Here is a 23289-nt window from a genome sequence, read left to right as displayed (position 1 = left end):
GATGAGCAAGGGTGTTATATGCAACTAATGAATCACAGATCACTACATCAAAAATTAATGATGTACTATACAGTGGCTAACTGAACATTAAAAAAAAAATCTGCAAGTTCCAGGGGCGCCTGGGTGGCTCAGTCAGTGAAGCATCTGACTCTTGATTTCAGCTCAAGTCATGATCTCAGGGTTGTGAGATCGAGCCCTGCGTTGGGCTCCAAGCTCAGCAGGGAGTCTGCTGGAGAGTTTCTCTCTCCCTCTCTCTCTGCACTTCCCTCCACTCACACAAACGCTCTCTCTAAAATAAATAAAATCCTAAAAAAAAAAAAATCTCAAGTTCTAAACCAGTAAAATCCAAAACAGAGGAAAATCCAACATTGAACAGAGAAAATAACTTGGTGATTCCTCTCAAAGTCAGCTGTCCCTCAGAGCAAGAACTCCCCAAGCAGACACCTGTGTGCACGGGGAAAGCGAAGGGCAGAGCAGAGAGCCATTGACAGCCCCCTCTCTGTGAACGGAGGCCCAGACAGACGGCACTTCCTCTCTTTCTTCTGGCAGCTACCTGTTCTCTCATCCTGCAGGGCCTCTGCTTCCCACTGGTATTTATTCTGACAACTTTGTTTCACTCCCTTGACTCATATAATAACCACTAAATAGGACTCCTGAGGCTTAGGCAGCAAACCACTTTCATATACACTGTATTTTATTGATTTTTAAGACGCAGTTTTGTCCAACCTCACTTTAACATTCCTAAATGTCAGGGGCATCTTCCGCTCGAAAGAAAGCTGGTTTACTCTGGCAGCATTTCTTCTTTCTTAATGGCATAGAAATAAGGGTATGTCATAATCACATCTGAGATCTGATAAAATCCAATATTGCTCCATTCCATGGTCACAACACCTCCGAGGGAATCTGACCAGCTCCACAGCCCAGACGAGGACAACGATAAGCCCAAATACATGAAGTGGGAAAGTGGCAGGGCCAGACTCTGCATTCTGGGGTGCTGAGAATGAATCTCCCTCGCCTCCCCTGATACCACATGGTTTTGCCTCAAGGAGGTTAACTGTTAATACTTAAAAATAGCCTAACCTAAGTCCTTTGACCCAAAGTCCATTGTTGTTAATTAAAAGCTCATACTTCTGGGGCTCTCCTCCAAACTTCACAAAGTGGATATTAAATTATTTTTTCCTCTCTTTTCACCTGTAATTTTTTTATCATCACATACTATCTATTTATTGTAAAATTTGATGAGCACTGCCTGAAGGCCAGCTCAATTATCTGGTTCATAAAACTGTCTTCCGTGAGTCATTAGGTAGGCATGAAAAGTCAGACTCGTGTTAAAAATAACTAGTTATGAGGCGTTCTGCCCCACCTTGATAACGTACTTATTTCTGTTAAGACACTGCAGGGGCATCTGCTCTCCCATACTCAGATTTCTTCCGTGTAGGTGTGGTCTACCGACCCTCCGTGTCCTCCAGTGCCACGGAAGGGCCTCTACAAATTACCACCTAAGAAGAAATTCATCAGGTAGGCTCAAGAGGAAATTCGTACAGCTATACCTTTAAAGAGTATTTTATTTACTGTATTTTTCTTTTGATCAGTCCAAAGCAATGTGCTTTAAAAAAATTCAACATACCAATGAAGGAAAAACTTCCATAAAATGAAGAAATCAAACCCACCTATGAATAGGCTGGAAGGTGAGATGGGTTTGTACAAACCACAGAGAGGAAGCAAATTCTAGATGTGAGGAACGACAACTAAAATCCCCACACCCCAGCGGTTCAAACTACAAACTGGGCCCCTGGAAGGTTCCTGATTCCAACAGTTAGGGAATTATGCAGAAAGACAGCTCTCCTTCCACATTCTCAGCCTACAGCATTCAGAAATGCATAAAGTGAATCAATCACCTAGTAAAGAAAAACATCAATGACCACAGGAGTGTCTCCACTCTCTTAGGCAGCTTTACGGATTACAAACCGAGAACAAGGATAATTAGAGGTTTGGAGTAGTTAGTATGCTTCCCCCAGACACTGATTAAAAAATACTTGGCAGGGGCGCCTGGGTGGCACAGCGGTTAAGCGTCTGCCTTCGGCTCAGGGCGTGATCTCGGCATTATGGGATCGAGCCCCACATCAGGCTCCTCCGCTGTGAGCCTGCTTCTTCCTCTCCCACTCCCCCTGCTTGTGTTCCCTCTCTCGCTGGCTGTCTCTATCTCTGTCGAATAAATAAATAAAATCTTTAAAAAAAAAAAAAATACTTGGCATCTCTAAAGCCCATTCTGTGAGTTTTCATTTTACAGTTTTCAAACCATTTTAATAGATATCTAGCACTTGATTTAATAAGCAGAAAACTTGAGAAACTCTAAGAGGCAGGTACATATTACCTGTTTTATAGACTGGTAATTTGGAGAACGCAATTTCACAGCAATGACTCAGAGTAAATCAGGAATATTACCTGATTATTAATCCAACCATTATAAATCCCTGCCTAGAAACTCCATCAGAACTTGAACACACACGCAATTAACTGAAGAGTTACCTGTGAATCCATTTTTGGATTAAATAAAACTTTCTTAAGGTCCACAGATAAAAACAAGTGACGGGATGTGCAAAGCCATTAGGGACTGAAAATGCTGATATTCTCATTTTGTTGTTCCTTCCTCAGTCACTAGCAATTTCCTCATATTTACTGTTTGGTTATCCAGTGGTAAATTCAAACCCTTTAATCCCACAATTTGTCCTTTTGGCCTCTACCCGCCATCCTGAAGCTATTTAGGGGCCACCAAGAGTCACTTCATTAGCATAAATTCAAGTGCCGTTGAAAGGGGCTTGTTATTATTAACAAGAGATGCTCCTATCACCTCATCACTTGGGAAATTCCAAGGGGTTTAGGAGTTCTGTGCCAGGAGAGGGGACAAAGACTAAATATATATTTCCTAGTATATCAAACATATGTATATACCTTGGAACAGGGATCAGAAGACTCTATGGCCTGTAGGCGAAATCCTGCCTACTGCTGATTTGGGTATGGCCTGCAACCTAAGAATGGTGTTTACATTTTTAAATAGTTGTTTAAAAAAAAACCAAAAAACAGAAGAATAGTATTTCGTGAATGTGACATTTATATCAAGTTAATGATGCAAAAAGAGATAACCAGACATTATGTGTGTCCCAACAGAAAACCACCACCAGGTCCTAAAACAATAGACTGAAAGCAAACAACAAGAACAAAGTATCAAGCCTGTATCAGACCAACGCTCTAGATCTAAATACCAATTTACAGGAAATAAAGAGAATCATGGAACGTATCAAGTACCACCATAAGAATGTGATCAGCAAAGTAGATGCTACGAGCAACACCAAGGAGGAAGACCTGCATGATGAGAGATGGAGAAGAGACTGAAAGAGATCTGAAAAGACATACTGACCAACTGCGATGTATGCGTATCATCTGAATCGTGATTCCAACTCAAAACGATCATGACATCTGAGACAACTGGAGATCTGAACACTGGCAACTGACCATATTAAGGAAGGATGACTCATTGCTCCTAGGAGTGATAATAACGTGATTCTGTTTTTAAAAGTAGTCCTTACCTTTTCACAGATAGTGACCTATTTAAAGATGTCTGGACTTTCCTTCAAACAAACAGTACGGGGGCAGCGAAAGTGAGGGGGTAGCATGAAAAAGGACGGCCACAAGCTGACCAAGGCTGAGGGACAGCCACAGGGGAGGTCAGTACAGTCGTGTCTGTCTGGTTGAAGTTTTCTATTTATTAAATAATTTCTTCACATCCATTAAATAAAAAGTTTAAATGGGGGGAAGATAGATATAACAATTTACAATCTCTACTCTCGCCTCCTCTAGGAATGTCTGTTGGTTTGCTCAAGCTGCTGTAACTAATACCACAAACGGGGGCTTCACAGTCCTGGAGGCTACAAGTCCAACATCAAGGTGCTGGCAGGTCTGATCCCTTCTGAGAGCTGTGTGGAAGGATGTACTCGGGGCCTCTCTCCCACCTTCTGGGAGATACCCGTCTTCTCCCTGCAGTTTGGATTAGGGCCTAAAGACCTAATTTTAATTCGATTACCTTGATAAAGACCCAATCTCCAAATAGGGTCACACTCCGAGGTCACGGGGGTTAGGACTTCAATATATGAATTGGGGGGAGCAGGGATACAATGCAAACCATCTCTATGATACATGTTTAAATGAAAATAAGAAAAAACCAAACAGATCAGACGAATGTGCACACAAAGCTACCCCTGGCCAACAGTGGTCACCAACAGGGAGGGAAACCAGGTGACTGGGGAACGAGGAGGGGTAGTTCTTGAATTTTGTCCTGGGGCTTCCCACAGTCTTCAGCCTTGTGTCCACACTCTGTAACAAGCCCCAGTGTCCGTCATCATCAGCTGCCATTTGCCCTCCGCCCCGGGCTCTCATCACTCCTAACCCTCTAGTGCATCTAGTTTCACGTACCATGAACCACGCTCAGTCCTTCCAGGCAGGCCCTCTGCCCCTTCAGAGTCTGCAAGCTTACATCCCTTACCAGGAATCTCCCCCACGGACACACCCCCTCCACTAATTCATCCTCACTACTCAGACCTCAACTTGGAAAATGTCCCCGAGGTTCCGCAGGTTAGAGTCCCTGCCTCCGGGGCCCCCACGAACCTGTACTGCCCACTGTAGAGTTTATCACACTGTGTATTTTAAAAGCCCAATGTTCCCCCCACAAGACTGCAAGCTAAACGAGGTCAGCGACCAGGTCTGTATTCTCCAGCAATGATTACAGAGCCCAGGATAGAGCCTGGCATTCGGTCAGTCAGAAGGGGGGGGTGGATGGAGTCAGAGAGAGAGCAACTAAGGGGCTTGAGAAAGGGAGAGAAGATAAGCAAGAGAGAGAGAGAGAGAAATCCATAAGTCATCTACTGGTTACCAGAAGAAACTTATGTTTCCAGGGTCAAACAAAGAAGACTATAAAAGTAGCATTCCTTCAATGATTTTATGCCTTATTTGGCAAAGATTTTCCTCCCATTACATATCACACCCCAACAGACACTGTACTGGGGTGGTTCTGACCCTTCCCACTATTAATAGTTTATCACTTATTCCCTAGGTCACAGAGAACTTCCACATTCTTTATTTACCCATATTACAATTCATGTTCAGTAGTGTAACTATTCCATTGTTTTCTTTCAAAAATGTTTTCTCCAAAAGTAGATTTTCCCCAACTTATATTCTCCGGTGATAACGAGTGTGTATTCACACCTGTGCTGTCCACACAGCTGCATCTCGCTGGAAGCCGTCAGGGCAGGTTCGCTCTGGCTGCAAGGGAGGAACGCAAAGGTCCCCTCTCCTCTGCAGGAGCCCAGGGGAGGTGCTGGACTGAGGGGAGAGCCCAGTGCACAACTGGGGCTCCACTGGGACACTGGTAGGAGGAGGGGGGAAAAAAGGAATCTTCTTAACAGATGCCCTCCAAGATGTGACTCTGAATTTGCTTTAGTCTGAACATCGTGTACTGATCTGCTCAGGCCGCTCTCACAATTCACCACACACTGGTGACTTAAACCACAGAAATCTAATGTCTCACAGTTCTGGAGGCTGGACGTCCAACGTCAAGTTGTTGCAGGGTTGGTCCCTTTTGAGGCCTTTCTCCTTGGCTTTCAGAGGACAGCTGTGTTCTCACTGTGTCTTCACGAGGTCTTTCTGCACATCCCTGATATCTCTTTGTATGTTCAAATTTCTTCTTATAAGGACACCAGTCATATCGGATTAGCAATTAAGGAGCTGATGGCCTCGTTTTAATATATTCACTTCTTTAAAGACCTCATCTCCAAATACCATCATCTTCTGAGGGATTGGGGAGATTTGGACAGGGACTCAGGTCCATAACGATGCAAATTCAGTATTTCAGGAACATGATTCCTCCCCACCGCCCGGTAGGGGAACCATCTTGGACAGCACCCAGGACAAGTGTATCTGCCCTCCTCTCTGGCTTCCCGGGACCCAGCAGCTTGGGAATGGAAAGGGCCAGTGAGGCAAGTGTCAGATGCGGATATCACCCTCCCATGTTCTCTCTTCTGGCCCTCTGGAAATTCACGAGAGACTTATGTATCTATTTAATAATTAAAACCAGTGGCCATTGGGCTGACTAGACAAAGGGAACTCGGTACAACTCAGGGAATTGCGGGACCAGAGATCTTCCAGACTGGTCCTGACATAAAGTCTGCTTCTAAATACAAAGTTTTGGCTTTTTTTGTCTTTTTTTCTGTCAGGGTAGGACTAATAATTGGATGTTTTCCAATATCCTGACAAGTAGCTTCACATCCTGGAGACCTAGTAAAATGAATCATCAACATACTACTTGGGGAAAAAAATTCAGACAATCATTGCAGATCATGCATTTCTACTTAACACCTCGAAATTACAAACCCATCTATCATAAAGCTTTCCTGTGCACAGAATCTTAAGTCACTAAATATTTTCCTTGCCTCTTAGTGTAACAACACATCTATTTATAATAACATTAACTAAGCTAGAACGTCCCTAATGCAGTCCAATAGTAGAAAGAGAAAATGAAGCACAGCACTACACACGCCCCACCACACAGAGCAGTACACAGTGCGGTGATGATCCAGCTGGTGAATCAGTGACTCCACAGAGACCCCTAAGCCGGAATATCAACAGCCTAGAAAAACAAACCACATTGTGTGCTAATCACAGACAGCGAAGTGTTCTTTTTGCTCAAAAATGACTTTCAAGGTCAGCCAACCCAACTGTTCTCTCATACTTGCGGAAAGGTTATATAATTTGAGTGCTGACTGAATACCTGTGAATGAGATCATTTTATATGAAGTTGCTGTTTCTCTCAGCCTATCCCATCGAACTGTTATCAAAGGCTCATTTCATTCCAATGTAAAAAACACCGGCTAGGATGGAGACTCCATCTAACATGGTAACAGTTCAGCCAAAGGAACGTCAGGCTTACAGGACTTCTGTGAGACGACTCTGCCCCTACCCCAGGGGAAACCATGGCAGGGATAATATTTTACAAACTAGAATCTTAATTAAGTCGATGGCATAGTTAGGCTGTGGAGTCATCGACAGCACTCATGTTTGCCACAGCTCTGAATCAGGATCTTCCTGTAGTCCGGGAAGCCAGCTCAGGAACAGGCAGCATCTGGTCCCAGAAGTAGAAACTCATGGCCAGTTTCCCAGGGCTTCTTCCCCCATACTGGTCACTTCAGTGTTCCGCTAGTATCTAAGGGAAAGGACATTCTGTCTTTCCATGCGACTTCCTGTTGGAATCTGCAGACATGTGCAGGTAGATCAACAGCAGTACTGGACTCACAACACTTAGCTAATACCATTTCTGCACAATAGGACCCAAAGGATGGGAGAAATGACCTAAATGGGTGCTCCTTACTTCCCAGGTAGGGCAAACCTTAAAAACCCTTGAAAAACATGTCTTACCTTTTCCTCAAATGTTCCTACAAGACCTTGATACAGTGTCTGTGGTCTCAGAAACTTTCTAGCTTCCTAAGGTCTAATTGAAATTCTTCCTAATGTAATTGTAATGTATTCTTAGGCAATGTGTCTCTGAAAGTTCTCTCTTCAGAACGGAAGCAGGTTGTGATAGATGCGGCCCGACTGGCCATAGGGATGGCTGGGGCTTGGGGACGGGTACAGAGAATTCATTATACTCTTGTGTTTACTTCTGTGTATGTTCAAAATTCCCCATAATAAAGTTTTATTTTTTAAGTACTATCTTTGTAACGAAGCCAGAAACTGCTTATGACGCTGACCTTGACAAGGTTCTATAGGACATGCAGGCGAGATTGCCCAGGGTTTCCTATCTGATAATGCTTCACTGGTATGTCTTTATATTACATTTAAAAACTAAACCCAGTGACAATTTAACCCAATATAACCAGGTGCCTCCCGACACTCAAGCGTCCAGCCCAAGATAAAGGATCTACAGATAATTAAAAGAGCTACGGGGCTGGGGGGTCTCCTATCCGCACAGCTGCTCCATCACCCTACTGTGAAGTCCACCAGGCAGCAAGTCCTGCCCAACACACCCTTCAACAAATGTTTACTAAGCACCATCTATAGGACAGGCATCGCTACAGGTTCTGGGAATCTAGAAGACCCCACACTCACAGCTTACATTCTTGTGCAGGGAGACAGATGATAAGCAGGTAAATAAATACACAGCACCTCAGACAGTGATATGCAATGTGGAAAAATTAAGCAGTGGATTGGGGAGGTTCATTATTTTATATAAAGTGACCACGGAACACATTTCCGATATTACAATTAACCTAAGAAATGACGGTGGTTTGGCCCCAGGTGGTTATATAATTCATGTTGATATGTAAAAGGTGCTTACTTCGTGCCAGGCACTATTCCAAACTCACCCAATCCCACAATAAGCCTGTGAGGTAGATATTATCAGCCTCATTTTAAAATGAAGAAACTGAGCAGGAGAGGTGAAGGTGCTTCTCCAAAGTCACAGCACTTATATGACACTGTTATACCAGTAAAGTTATTCAAAACTAAAGCTCTGTAGAAAATTACATATGTTAAGTTGGTCTATTATATATTACGTGTTAACTGAGAGAAGGGGTCCAGGAGAAAACATGGATGACAAAGAAGGGTGCCCCTGATGACTAAGCCCTGGAAGAAAGCCAGGGCTGGAAAAGGATGGGATTTAGGGCATACATCAAGAAGGAAGTCTTAAAGAGCTGAGAAAAAGAAGAGAAAAGTGATTATTTGTCTATGACTCCACATACGTTTCTCAATACGTATCTGTGAATCTTAAAAGTATACACAAAATCTCTGCTCACTGAGCATTATTCTTCAGACCCACAGCACTCAGCAAATTCTAAAAAGGGTCCATTCCTCCACAAAAGCATATAAACTGAAGGTGTTTGAAGTATTTTTCATGTTTATAAGTTTATGATTACATTTTCTAAAAGTCAGAATTATTTTTATCACCTTTAATTAAACAGTGCAATTTCATTTCATAGGTGGAAACTAAAACTAATGTTTTTCTAAGATTTTATTTATGAGAGAGAGAGCGAACAAGCAAACACAAGCAGGGGCGGGGCAGAGGGAGAGGGAGAGGCAGACTCCCCGCTGAGCACTGAGTCCAAGGCGGGGCTCAATCCCAGGAACCCAGGATCATGACCTGAGCCAAAGGCAGATGCTTAACCCACTGAGGGGCCCGAACTGTTTTTCTTACAATTTTTTTTTAAAAGTTAAATATGAATGTGGATTTTGGGCCTCTTTATAGACATCTGCACTTCAGCTTCCTAATTTTCAATAAACAATTACCTTTAGTAGTTCAAGAATCAACTATATGACAACTACATTTAAATTTCATCTCCAGGGGCACTGGGTAGCTCAGTCAATCAAGCGACTGACTCTTGATTTCCCAACTCTTGATTTCGGCTGAGGTCATGATCTCAGGGTCGTGGGACTGAGCCCCATGTCAGGCTTATGCTCAGTGTAGAGTCTGTTTGGGATTCTCTCTTCCTCTAACTCTGCCCCTCCCCACTGCTCACAAGCTCTCTAAAATAAATAAATAGCATCCTTTTAAAAAACTTCATCTCCGTACTTTCAGATAGTAAATAGAATTAACAGGGGCACCTGGGTGGCTCAGTCGGTTGAGCGACCAACCTGATTTCCACACAGGTTATGGTCTCAGGGTTGTAGGATCCAGCCCCGTCCGCACTCACTGTGGAGTCGGCTGGAGATTCTCTCTCCTCCTCCCTCTGCCCCTCCTGCTTGTAATCTCTCTCTCAAATAAATTAAAAAAAAAAAAAGAAGAAATATCCAGAGGAGAAATGACTGCAATTAGTCTGTGTACATGTGTGGCATCACGCAAATGAAAGCGTTCTGAGGGTACTAAGCAGTGCACTTGGTGAACAGGGGGGTCTGGCTGTTAAGGACCCTCCTTCTGGATTAGGTCTGCCACTGACTGGCAGAATGGGTTCGAAATCACTACTGAACTTCTCTGGGCCTCAGTGCCTTCACCTGTAAGCTGGCACATCAGCTTTAAAATTCCCTCTACAAGAATTTATAATTCCAAAATTTTATGAGTCTACCAAATACCTCTATGGTCAATACCAGAAATCAGATCTTTTATTAAAGTTGATTTTCTTTTCCTTAAAGAAAATGAAGTTAAACGACAGATTTCTGGATTGCACCCGGGCACCAGGCCTCCGGTGGAGCATTCCCAGGGGACTATTTTGGTAAGTTTGTTATTTTTCTGTGCCTCACTAGCAATCAGTGTCCTGGTGTTGCCTTTTAATAATAGTCTGAAGTCAGAGTCAAGTGGGGCTCTGCGCTGTGACTGGCAGGCTGGATCCTTGGAAAGTAACCGTTGTTGCTGACACAGAGAACCATCCTACACAAGCACACTGCCAGGTGGAATCGGGAAGAGGAATTTTTTTTTTTCCTCGTGAAAGGAGCACAGGCTGAATTTATTGGGGGTTTGGGGAAGAATTGCAGTGTGAAAAATACTTTCAACTTAAATTCAGCGGCTCATCTGAGAGGCAACCAATAGACCACAAGGCTCTCGTTTTGCAATAAAAAAGCTGAAACTACAAAATTTCACAATTACTAACTGGTTAAAGTGGCTACTGTAAATGTGCAAAATGACTGCATACTCATCCTCCTCGACCTTCTAAGTCCAAGATGCCTTAGAGATTTACCTCCTATAATTAAAGGTTGCAATGTCATCATGTCAAACTCAAGTCTTCTGGGCAGTAGAGCAAACAAGGCAAAAGACATTCTCGGGGTCGACTGAACATGGGCCTCAAGGAGGAAAAAACCCATAAGCTTTTAAAAAATTAAATAATAGTGTATTCACTTTGGCTAAAAGCAACTCCTCTTTCACAAATCACTATCACAGATGCTTGTAACTCAATTTTTTTCTCCAATCCAAGGTATACAGATGTTGCCCAAAACAACAGTCCTGAAGTATCTGTACGAGTATGTGAGCCCAGGATGCTCTTAATCAAACTGGACTGATTATACAATCATTACAATGTAGCAGTTTCAGAGATTAAATGGTGTACTTTCTTTAGTCATTATAAGAGTATTTTGTACATACCAATACATCCACAGCAAATATACGAAAATGTATCAACTAGCTAAAAAAAAAAAAAGTACTTGTTGAAAAATATGAAATAGGGGCACCTGGGTGCCTCCGTCAGTTAAGTGTCTGCCTTCAGCTCAGGTCATGATCCCAGGGTCCTGGAATCGAGCCCCGTGTCAGGCCTGCTCAGCGGGGAGCCTGCTTCTCCCTCTCCCTCTGCTTGTGCTCTCTTTCAAATATATAAATAAAATCTTTAAAAAAAGATATGAAATAAGCTACAATTCCAGGCTATTCTAAAATAAACTAGCTTAGAATAATAAACTTTTTGAAAGCAAGACGTTAATGACATATTATCCTGGAAAGAAACAGCCCTGAAAGTTATTGAACAGGTCATGAATCCAGGGCTCTCGCACTGCTGTGTGCACGTCTCACTTGGGGCATCAGGGATGTCCCTGAGTTACGCCTGCTCTAGCTTAATTTCCTTGCTGAGCTGAGCTCCAGCAGGCAAAACCCTGGTCAGTCCAGGGCTACCACATTTATACCACGAGGCTCTCAGCTCACAACTCTGGCATCTGACTGTCAGGCTACCAACTTGCAGTTTTTACCGATTATATATACAGGATATTTATAAAACGTAAAGAGGTTATTATTTATACTGACTTCCAGAGAAGGGACTGAAAAAAAAAAAAGGCATTTAGAGCTGTAACTGTTCTGCCCTGCAGTGTTTAAATTCCTTTGTGGTTATCGCATACCTACTTTTCACAGGAAGATTCCCCAGAATGATATCCACATACCGTGGTCAGGAGCAGAAGTCTCTCCAGAACTTAGGTGTTGACATTAATTTTTAAAATTTAAATTGTTCTTCCTTCCTTGAGTCTCACTAGTAACCCAAGTCAACGGATTTCCAACAAATAACTGATTTTATCTTATCTCTAGTACATGATAAAATATTTATGCTGTGAGGGCAAAGAAATCACCAAAAAAGTATTATAAATGCAGATTGCCAGGCCAACCTCCAAAATTCTGATTTCGTTGCTTTGTGGTCCGAAAGTCTGCATTTCTACAAATACCTCAGTGATCTTCATGCAAGTCCTGTTTTATAAAAATATCTTCACTTTCTCCTGAAACACTTTCAGCTCATCGGGTACCATGGCATTTACATCAAAGCAAGGGGGTGGCCAAGCTAGCAGGAAGCATCCAGGCGAACAAGCTTCACCACAAATAAAAATTGTTGATGCTGGGTGATGGGTACATGAAGATCCACTGTATTATTTACTCTACTTTTGAATATATTTGAAATCACCCAGAATAAAAGGTGGAAAGAAATGAAAAGCTCTGTAAACAGATGAAAACAAGTCTACAGCTCCTTGTGAGCTTTTACCAATTAAAAAGTTACCAATTAAAGGAGTTAGAATCCTTTTCAACAATTACCAAAGCTGACAGACCCCCCTAAAATAATTCTAATTAAATTCTTTTTTTTTTTAAGATTTATTTATTTATTTGATAGAGAGAGACAGCCAGCGAGAGAGGGAACACAAGCAGGGGGAGTGGGAGAGGAAGAAGTAGGCTCCTACCAGAGGAGCCTGATGTGGGGCTCGATCCCGGAACGCCAGGATCACGCCCTGAGCCGAAGGCAGACGCTTAACAACTGCGCCATCCAGGCGCCCCTCTAATTAAATTCTTAAGCCTAACAGGTTTCCCTCATATTCTCAGAGATTAGGCTGCTTTTTGAGACAATAAATCACATCTATCTTTCAAATATCTATTACTCTAAAAATAAAAATAACATCCCACCAAAATCATTATATCACAAACACGGGATGTACAGTGCTTACGGTAATGCTGATAGTTGGTTAATAAGTGGTCAAGGGACAGTAAGAAAACATGGGCAGGGCCCTTCCAAGTCATTTGTTCCTAAGAGGTCCTTCGTCCTTCCAAAATCTTTCTCTCTTCTTCCCATGATGTAGGATTAGCCATAGGAAGGAGAGGATCGAAACCCCATTATACACACACGCCCTGGTAGCAGCGAGCAAATCCAGGGCCCAGGTCTTGGTTTCTAATATCATTCTCCAAAAAGAGGAACCAGCCTGAAGAAATGGCTAATTCTAGGGCTGGACAGGGAAATATACAAGCCTACAGCTTCCTCACTGCCAGAAAATAAGAAAGTACTTAAAAAAAAAAAAAAAAAGGTGGGGGTGGAGGTACCAGAGCCAACTGAAGAAGCTCCCCCATGGCCAAAGCTGGCACAATCTGAGCAGCAAAATAAATAACCTGGTATTGGATTATAAACCCACATACAAAATCAATATCCATGTGTCCACTCTGATACAAATAACTGAGTAAGAAAATTAATGGGGAAGAAGAGTTAAATCTCCCATACCCAAGAATTCCAGGTAATGCATACAGCTACTTGTTCAGGAGGTGAAGCGTAACTCACCACCCCTTAAATGTGGGTTGCACATGCATGTACCATGGAGAAGGGAAGGTGGAGAAAGCTGACAAACAGGTGATCATAGTCAGGTGATCACACGACCAGTCCTGCTGAAAGCACGTACTCTTGACACGATGTGATTAGAATGGCACTTTATCTCTGTGGTCTTCCTCCCAAAAACATATGACCCCAGCCTAATCAATGAGAAAAACATCAAACTCCTCAAGAATTGTCAAGATCATCAAAAAAGAGGAACACGGCAAAGGAGCCTTATGAGACTTGACACCGAAATGTAATGTGGTATCCTGGAACAGAAAAGGACACTAGGAAAACACTAAAGAAATATGAATGAAGTACGGACTTCAGTTAATAATCACGTATTCATATTGGCTCCTTACCACACAAATTAAGATGTTAAGAGGGAAAACTGGGTAAAGGATATGCAGGAACTCCTTGTACCGTCTTTGCAACTTTTCTGTAAATCTAAAATTGTTCCAAAAGAGAAGGTTTATTATTAAAAATAAGGCAACTATAAATGGCCTCATTCCAGGCAGTGGGCTGTGGATGCATGAAAAGCAAAGTCTGCAGGAGAACGAAAGGCTGTAAGCTTACATCCTCTCCTTTAAGCGCACACACTCTCCGGAGTACTGGTCTCCGAACTTCGGTCTCCAGCACCATCCTTACCCACAAACTTTGCCTCAGCATCCACACCCTGTGAGATGCCATGCAAACACCAGAAATACCGAGGATATAGGACACAGTCCTTGCAGTCCAGGTGAAAAGACAAGGCTTAAAGAAATGAGTGGTATTTGCTAAATGCAAATGGTAGACTGGTACAGCCAATCCAAACCTTTTCTGATCAGAGTCCATCAGTAAATTTTCTTTACATTCCTTTCATTTCATGCACACTGATTTACAGAGCAGAAAAAGTGTGTTAGTGTACCAATATATTCTGTACCTTAAAAAGTCATGTAAGTCAAAATTTTTAAAAAATGAAATGAAAATAAATAAAAACCAAGCCTCCAATGTTTTCACCCCGCACCCCACGGAACATTTTGTTCCACAAGTGAACACTCTAGTAGGAGTTCATTGGGGGAGGGAATCTCTAGGATCTGGGCAAGAGAAAAGGTCTTGGTAGGAAAACTGGGGCAGCAAAGAGGTGAAAAGAAAAGACCAGAAAGAAAAAGACCGCACGGAGGCGCTGGAGGAGCCAGACAACAGAGAATATATGGAGAGCTGGGAATAATTTACAAATGAGAAGCAGATTAACTTCGCTCTTAAAGTGCCACAAAAGGTGGAGCGTGGAGGCAGGGACCACAGATGCCCTACAGCGGAAATGTGCACTGACTTTTCCTGACCAAGGCTCCCAAACGGGGGTCCAATGCTGGAGGCCAGGGGCTACTCTAGCCTCACCATGGCACATGGTCTCAGCGCACCTATCTGACTCGATGGTTATTTAGGGCTTTGAAACCAACACATATTATACGGTAAAATGCAAAATCTGCCAAATTGTCAAAAACAAAAAGGTGTGCCACCACCATTCCCCCAAGCCCCAGGAGGGCGGAAGAGTAAAGAGTCACTCTTTTGTTGTGGGGGGAAGAGCGCCTGAGCGCCGGCTTAGACCAAGATGGGCCAGGGAGAATGAGAGGTACTCCCCATGTTGTGGTTTGGGGCACCTGAGGCATCTCGCGTCAACAATTCTCATTTTTCCCATCTGAATCACAATAAAGTCAAATGAAATTTGGAATCTCTGCATTGTGCTAACCTTTGGGGGAAAAAAACACCTTTTTTTTTTTTTAAACACTGAGGTTATTTTTCTGATATGCCTGTTCTTTGTGGCAAATAACTGTAATGCCAAGGCACGGTTCCAAATTAGTCACTTGCTAACAATTTAAAAATACTTCACTCCAATATTTTGCTCCGATGCACTGATTTTACCATATTTCCTCAGTTTTCTCTTACAGTGTCTTCTTCATATGAAGATTTACAGAAAAGTTGAAAATCAAAACTAGGGGCGCTTGGGTGGCTCAGTCGTTAAGGCTTAGGCTGCCTTAGGCTCAGAGTGTCATCCCGGGGTCCTGGGATCAAGCCCCACATCGGGCTCCATGCTCCTCTGGGAGCCTGCTTCTTCCTCTCCCACTCCCGCTGCTTGTGTTCTCTCCTTCGCTGGCTGTCTCTCTCTCCGTTAAATAAATAAATAAAATCTTTAAAAAAAAAAAAAAAGAAAGAAAATCGAAACTAAAAACAACCCTAGATATAGTGTGTTTTAGACCAGGATCATTTGTACAACTTCTCCTCTAATATTCTTTTCCTCCAGCCTGAGTAATAAATAAACCCCTTAAGGGCCCCTGGCTGGCTTAGACCGGGAAGCTTGTGGTTCTTGATCTTGCTGTTGTGGGTTCAAGCCCCACGTTGTGCGGAGATTACTTAAATAAATAAACTTTAAAAAATAATAAAATAAACCTTTTAAGAAAAGTAAGGCACAGCTAGAAGACTACAAAAACACATGACTTTAAAAGAGAGGGAGGAAACAACTCAGTCATGGTCATCTCTCCCAATGACACTTTCTAAGGGCCCAGCTCAGCGGGCTGTTTTCAGGGATGCTTTGTTCAAGTACACATTTTGTTTGGATCAACTAGACCTGCACTGCTCATGGTTCCTTCAAGTACATTAAAACCAGAAACTGTTCACGTGCAAGAGCTTTAATAATCTTGACATTTAAAAACAGGTTTATTACATAAAAGTGGACTAATCCAGATCATCCTAAAAATTTCTAGCACAATTCCCCAACATTATGAATTTCAAGACATAACAATACCAGCCTATGTATTAACCTTAAACAAGCCAGATTTCTCTGTGAAGGATCTCTTCTTCACCCATCATTCAAGTTATTTTAAGTAACAAAGGTTTTTAAATCCAGTAAACTCTAGGCATGCCATGATAAGCAGCTTCCACTTTGAGTTCCTTCTCTGCACCATACCACTCACCATTAGTCGATTCCATGGTAACCCACCAATTTTACAAGGAAATCTGAAGCAATGAAGAAGCCCAACGTAGCAGGCATGGCACACCACCATGACACGACCTCCCACAACCCTTAGGGTAAATATCATCATCCTTTTTCTGAGCTGAGTTCTGAGAAGCTTGGAGAGGTCAAGTAACTGGCCCAAGGTCCCAACACCATTCAAGTGGCAAGGGAAGGCCTCCCACCCAGACTGATTCCAAAGTCCAAGTTCTATCCTCAACACCCCCTCCTCCTGTGACGGTTCATGACTTTCACTCTTAAAGGGACTCAAACATTGGCTTCTTTTGATACGTCCACCTACAAGGACTTTTTTGAAGACTCATTTGTTGCAGAACCATGGCCACCCCTTATGGGACATTTCATTTACGTTACAAAGTCTTTTTTGTGACATGTTACAGCTGCTATCTAAGTGACACAGCAGGCCCGAGGACTCCCTAAATTTCAAGGGAATTGCATGAACAGTCAGCACACTGATACCAGCGAAACTGTTGGGATTTGATAAGTTCAATGCTGATCAGCTACAAAACTGTTGGACAGACTTCCTAATACTGTACAAACGAGCATATTTAGTTAACTCCAAAATACCACCAACTGAGAGCAACTACAACATTCCCAACCGAAATCAAATCTCAAGCCCTACAGCCATAAATCTTGAAATAATCTGCATGAAAAGCCTGTTGAAAATCATTATTTCTCAGAAGCTATTGAAATAAACACAAAAATTCACACTTTTCTAAAGCACTTCCTTTACTGCAGAACCTTTTTCAAGATCCAAGTCTGTTTGTTTAATTTAAAACGAGAGCCCCGGTTTCACAAGCCGCTGTTTAATAAGTAGCCGAGTCCCACCGGCTTCACAGACTTCCGTGAGCTCCTTTATCTGGAACTGCTAAAAGCTTCCTCTGTACTCGGTGACCTAATATGCCACAGAACAATAGAAGTGGGTTTCCTTGTCTAACCACTATCCTAATATTAATAACAAACTGTGGACTTAGGGGAATGCCTTCACAAATACAAACAGAAGATCTTTTTTAGGATGTGAATCCCGAGAATCTTACAAAAGGTGCATGCATAAATGTTTTCTAAGAGAAGAATGATCTGATAACTATGACCAGGAGAAAATAATTTCTCAACTGTAACCTTAGTTTGGTAATTTCACTCTGTGTGAAAACAGTGGACTCTCTCCCTTTATGGAAGCTTCCTAGTGAGGACCGACGGGAGATCTCCATCTACATAACAAGGGCCCTTGCAGAAATAGACATTCTCAGGAAGAGGCCCCCAAAAAGGGCATAAGCAACTCCCAGGGCAATAAAGAGAGGCCCAAAATAAAGTTCAAGCAAGAAATCCCTTCCTTGTACACCTGAAACTAATACAACACTGTATGTTACCTACCTGGAATTAAAATAAAAACTTAAAAAGAAAAGAAAGAAATGCCTTCTTGCCTGATGGGCAAAGGCAATCCACATACTTAACAAAGCTTAATTATGACTGAATGGGTAAATGCCCTTTTCAACTTCCAAACCTAGAAATGAATTTTGGCTGAATTTTAGTTAACTGACTCATTTCTTTCCCCATGCACAGGTTAAATTCAAGCATTTTTTCCAACCTATTTTTGATAAGCCATGCTTTCTTCAAGGCACTATTAACCAGTTTGAAATTTAAATAGAAAGAACAACGCCAAGAAGACAAAAGACACTATGCGATGGATCTATCCTTCATAAGAAAATGGCCAGTCCCCGAGATAATCAAAGGCTTGTGAGTTACTGTTTTCAACATTTAACTGCTCTTTTATCTAGCATATATGTTCAAGAGGGGTTCCTCTTTCTTAACCAGTGAGATCATTTCCCAGGATTAGCTCAAAGGTTTCTTTATTCTTCCTGGCCTAATACATCTTCATCAGGAATCCATCTCTGTTACCAGGATTAATAATCTCTTTTGGATGGAAATACAAACCCCCAAATCTATGTGTGATTATGCATCTTTTCCACAGAATTTAACCTTCATTCATATGCCATATGTCTAGTCATATACCTTCTGAGCAACAGAATATGAAGGGAAAATCTGCAAAAGCTGCTATAAATCAGCAAATATTTCTTTATGCTTTGTTTACGTCAAAATTTGGTGTTTCTATTTATGAATTAATTTTCCTGATTGTTTTGTTTTACAATGTCCCCAAAAAACCTCCGATTTTATGATTCACACCTCTATAAAATAGTGGAAGAATGGAATAAAAATCATGTTAAGAGGTTTATAGGCAGACACATTTCCATAGGTTCTCACATAGAACTTATTTTTCAAAAAATATAAAAATTTAAGTGCAAAGTCATCTGGAAACTTCTTGAATCCCTCTCACTGAATATTCTTTGTCCACTATCCTACTCTAGTGCTAATTTTCAATTTCACCATCAGTTTCTTTCAATATCAACATCTTTCCATATAGTCTTTTATCACTTCCTAGGTACTTTCTGTGACTCTTACCTGGGCATCATACACTTCTAGTATCATTCATTTTTCTTATCTATCAGATCAGAAAACAGAATTCACCTAACAAATATTTGATCTAAGGCAGTGCCAAAAATTGAGCGATACATTACATGGTACAATGATAACAGATAATACTCAACTAGAGGGCACTCAATGACATAACCTGGTGTAGCTCTGGAAACAATCATACATAACTTTCATTGTAGATGTGTTTGTCTTTACTGGGGAAGGTAACTTCCACATTGTGTATCTAGTGAACATCACTTAAAAATAACTCAACCTCAGGAGTATGCCTAAACACTTACACGGGTTGAAGTGGGGAAGCGGAAAAATCACACAACTAGGGGAATCCAAGACCTGGGTATTAGATGTGGCTCCACCTACAATTTAGCTGTGTCACCTTGGGTAGGTCATTTGACCCCCAGGGCCTCAGTATCTTCAACTGCAAAACAAAGATATCAGACTCAATTTTCTTTAAGGTCTCTTCCAATACTAAAATTTAATGAATCTATGAAATTTCAGTCTCTCTTTATTAAAGATAAGCACTAAATCTTAACCCAGATTTTTCTTCCTTTAAAAAAAATAAAAAATAACCCAACTTGGGATGCTTTCCTGGGGTAAAGTTTTATCTGGGAGAATAAACCACAACTGAAAACGATGTTGAGAATATGGGGAGAAAAAAAGAAAATCACACCCTGACGTAGCTAAAATAGAAACTTCAATCACCCTTGGGCCATTCTGTCAATAGTTACTCAAAGGCCGCTACTCTAATCACTGGCTTCCTAAAATAGAAATATTTACAGAGTTGTTTCCTTCTCATCCCCAGAGATTCAATCCGAATAAAAAGCACAGCGTCTAAAATCAATTTACAACTTCCGAACAAGTTGCAGGGAGCGAAGGAAACTCCGCACATCTCACCAAGTCATTTGCATTTAAGTAGGATTAGGGATAAGAAACGGGTCTTATTATAAGATGTGAGAAACACACAGGAGGCAGGTGTCATCTGAAAGGGAAGCAGAACTGCCAGAAAGGGATGTAGGCTGAGGACCTTCAGGCAACAGGTTCAGAGCTGGTACCGCAGGCTACCCCGGGAGGGGTCGATTGATGCCACCCCGCTCGCCGCCCTCCCGGGCCCCAACCGCCTCGCCTCGCCCCCGCTTCGGCCCTGGAGAGGCTGCCCGCTCCCCCACCCCACGCCCCTGCGGCAGAAACCTCCCTAATCGCTCGCTTCCCCGGGCCTCCAGCCCCGGCAGGCCCTCCTATTCCTCCGCGCCGACGCCGGACCGGGCCCGCAGCCTCCTCCCCGGCCACCCCCGTCGCAGTGGCCCCGCAGCCTAGGTTCCCGCAGCTGGCCCGCTCACCTGCACCTGTTTGCGGAAGTGGCGCGGCCCCGGCACTGCCGGCGGCCAGGAGCAACAGCAGTAGCAGCAACGCCGGCGGCCCCGGCATCTCGCCCACGGCGCGGCCCGGGGGCCGGCTCTCGGGTCGCCTTCCGTCGGTCCGTCCGTCAGTCGGTCCTGCCTGCCTCAGCGGCACCCGCGCCGGCTGCTCCAGAGCACACGTCGCTTCGGCCAAACCTCAGCCTGGCTCCTGGTCCGCACCCGCCGCCCGGGCCACAGAAACACCATCCTTCCCGCCCGCCCGCCTTTGCCGCCGCCGCCGCCACCTCTCAAAAGCAGCAACGGCAGCAGTCCTGCGGAGCCGCGAGCCAGGGCAGCCGCGCTCCCGCCGCCATGATGGGCTGCGTCATGTGACGTAGGGCGGGGGCGGGACGCCGTGACGAACAGCCCAGCCAGCCAGTCGTCAGTTCCACACAAGCCCGAGGGGCCCCGCCCACCATTCCGAAAGAGGTAGGGTGGCCGCCGGTGCGCCCCCTGCAGACGGAGGAGTGCGTGGGCAGCAGGTAATGCCGACAATTTTAATTTTTAAAATACAGGGAAGTGTAAAGAAGACAATAAAAAGCATTCAGAATCCATCGAATTTTTTTCAATATTTTAAAATGAGCAAAAATAGGTCTGTTTTGTCTTCTGCCTTTTTACTTGTCATAGCCGTTTTAGGCCCTTCTTAGGTTGACCTACACATCCTATCGGCCATCAAGGATACTTGGGCTTTCATTTTAGTTCAACAAGAATAGAATGGCTCTCCCCTCACACCCACTGACTCAGCTCCTGAGCTCAAGATGTTCCTTTTGCCAAAAGTTTCCTTCCTGTCCTCTCTTGGCCACCTGGCACACTCTGTTTCCACTGTCAAGAGTCACCTAAAGGATGATGTCATCTTAGAAGGCCCCTCCCAGCCCCAGGAGAAATGACTGGCATCTCCTAGTGCCCCGCCCTGTCCCTAGACAGACTGCTATTCCAGCTGCCATAGTTCATTGTTCCTGTGACTGTAAGCTCCCTGAGGACAGGAGCTGTGTGAATGTCAGTGGGAGTCCCCCAGGGGCTGGCACAGGGCCTGGCTCCAAGTAGTTGTTTCCTAAAGGAATAATGCCCGGTCCTGGTGCTGGGCACTCCCAGCTGCCATCCTCTCCCCACCAAGAGACAAGGTCCAGCCAACAGGTAAGGAGAGACCATAGTCCTGCAGTAAATGTAGAGCAAGCACTTTCCAGGCAGAAGCAACAAAATAGACGCCTGGAGGTTGGGGAAATGCTGGTCTTTTCTGGGGAATGTACTTGTACCAGTTTGTGCATGAGAGGAACTGATTTGAATCTTATCAGATGGAGCTCTATAAACTGCCAGCAGGGGAGCCCAGTTCTCCAAACTTCTCAAATGTCCATCCTAAATGTCAGCTCTCTCCAGTGCTAACCCAGCATTGGACACACAGACAATGCCCCAGGGAATATTTGTTGAATGATTAAGGTAAGCCAATAAACACCTAAGTAAACAAAGAGCTGGAATGTGAAATACTGCGTTAAAGCGTCCCGGCCGGCCTGCTGATCTCTGGGAAAGGGGAGGTAGGCAAAGGTCTGGAAAAGCGATGCAATCACCCTGTTGTGCTTCTACTTCTATGAGGAAGCTCCGGACTTTGAGTTTGAGGAAGCCAGGGAATGCTCATGCTGGGTGTCTGGAGGAGTCATCCTGCTTGTTTGCAGCCATGCTGGCCCAAGCAAGGCCCTGTCTCACAATCCTTGTGCTTGTTAATCGTAATTAAAGTGTGCCCCAACAGCACCATGTCAGACCACAATCCCAAAGCAAGTTTCATTATTATTTGAGCAAAACCCAAAGTTTAATAAATATATATTTTTTTCCATTTCACAGAGCAGGAGTTAAGGTACACGTTCCTCAGAAGGCGTCTAATGGAAATATTTACCCTACCATCAACCTCACCACTAGCAACTTGGCCAGTGCTTCTCTTGAAGATTTCCAGTTAGAGAATGTCTAAAACAATTGAAAACCTGTTTGCTTTGTTTAGTTTCACCTAGGAAGCAGAAAATAGCCTTTGGCATAATTTGGGATTAGATCCCTAACTGAGAAGCAATATCTTGCACTGTATTCCTATAGCTGTTCTCACCTGTGCTCAGCCTTTTCCAATTTTCTTCCATCCCAGGCCATCACTTGGACAACGGTACTGGCATTCTCATCCTGCCAGCAAGCTTGCACTGAGGGCTAGATACTGAGGGATATGGAGTCAGTTTAATACTAGATGAGCGTGCGTCTCTGGGGGCTGGCATCCGGCAGATACCCTAAATGTTTGCAGGACTGAGCTGGGTGCATCTGTGAGAGTTCTGTCAGTGGGATACTGGAACCAGCTGGTGTCAGCTCATAAGAGCCAATTGTTAAATCTTCAGGAATTTTGCATGCCAGTTGTTAGACACAGCCATTGTGAAAAATTAAATTATATACACTTACAATTAAATAAATTATATTAAAACCAAAGATAACAGGGCACCTGGGTGGCTCAGTTATTTAAGCAATGGACTCTTGATTTCAGCTCAAGTCATGATCTCAGGGTCCTGGGGTTGAGCCCTCAGTCAGGCTCCATGATCAGCAGGGAGTCTGCTTGAGGATTCTCTCTCTCCTTCTCCCTCTACCCCCTTCCCCCAGCTCTCTAAAATAAATAAATCTTTTAAAAAACCAAAACGACAACAAAAAACAAAAGTAAAAAGGAGAAGCACTTCCAGGATGAAAAGCAACAAGAACACCAGCAAAAATTGTCAAAATCAACTTCCTCAAAACTAGAAATTAGCCAAAGGTTTGCAACAACACAAGGAGTATTTATTAAAGAAAAATGGCTGAATGTCAATAAAAACTTTGAGTT

At 43.3% G+C, this 23289-nt stretch overlaps 1 protein-coding gene across 3 annotated transcripts in view; it reads right to left on the bottom strand.

Annotated features, from left to right (window-relative positions):
* LMTK2 (lemur tail kinase 2) overlaps positions 1 to 20769 on the bottom strand; it is an 81946-nt gene extending 61177 nt beyond the window's left edge. Inside the window, exon 1 of one of the 3 annotated variants that reach the window (XM_045813421.2) lies at positions 20403 to 20769. In XM_045813421.2, coding sequence (XP_045669377.2) covers positions 20403 to 20484 — 82 coding nt within the window. In that variant the 5' untranslated portion in view covers positions 20485 to 20769. Of the gene's footprint in view, positions 1 to 16516; positions 20193 to 20396 lie in introns of those variants that run through there. The other 2 variants (XM_045813420.2, XM_045813422.2) reach the window with 2 other exon arrangements.
* Between the last annotated feature and the right edge of the window lie 2520 nt (positions 20770 to 23289).

The sequence above is a fragment of the Ursus americanus genome, chromosome 2 (genome assembly GCF_024610735.1).
Source record: "Ursus americanus isolate L20-20 chromosome 2, mUrsAme1.1.p, whole genome shotgun sequence".
In the NCBI taxonomy this organism is placed as follows: domain Eukaryota; kingdom Metazoa; phylum Chordata; class Mammalia; order Carnivora; family Ursidae; genus Ursus; species Ursus americanus.
Note: the sequence above shows the minus strand (reverse complement) of the source record. Positions and strands in the feature narration are given on the sequence as shown.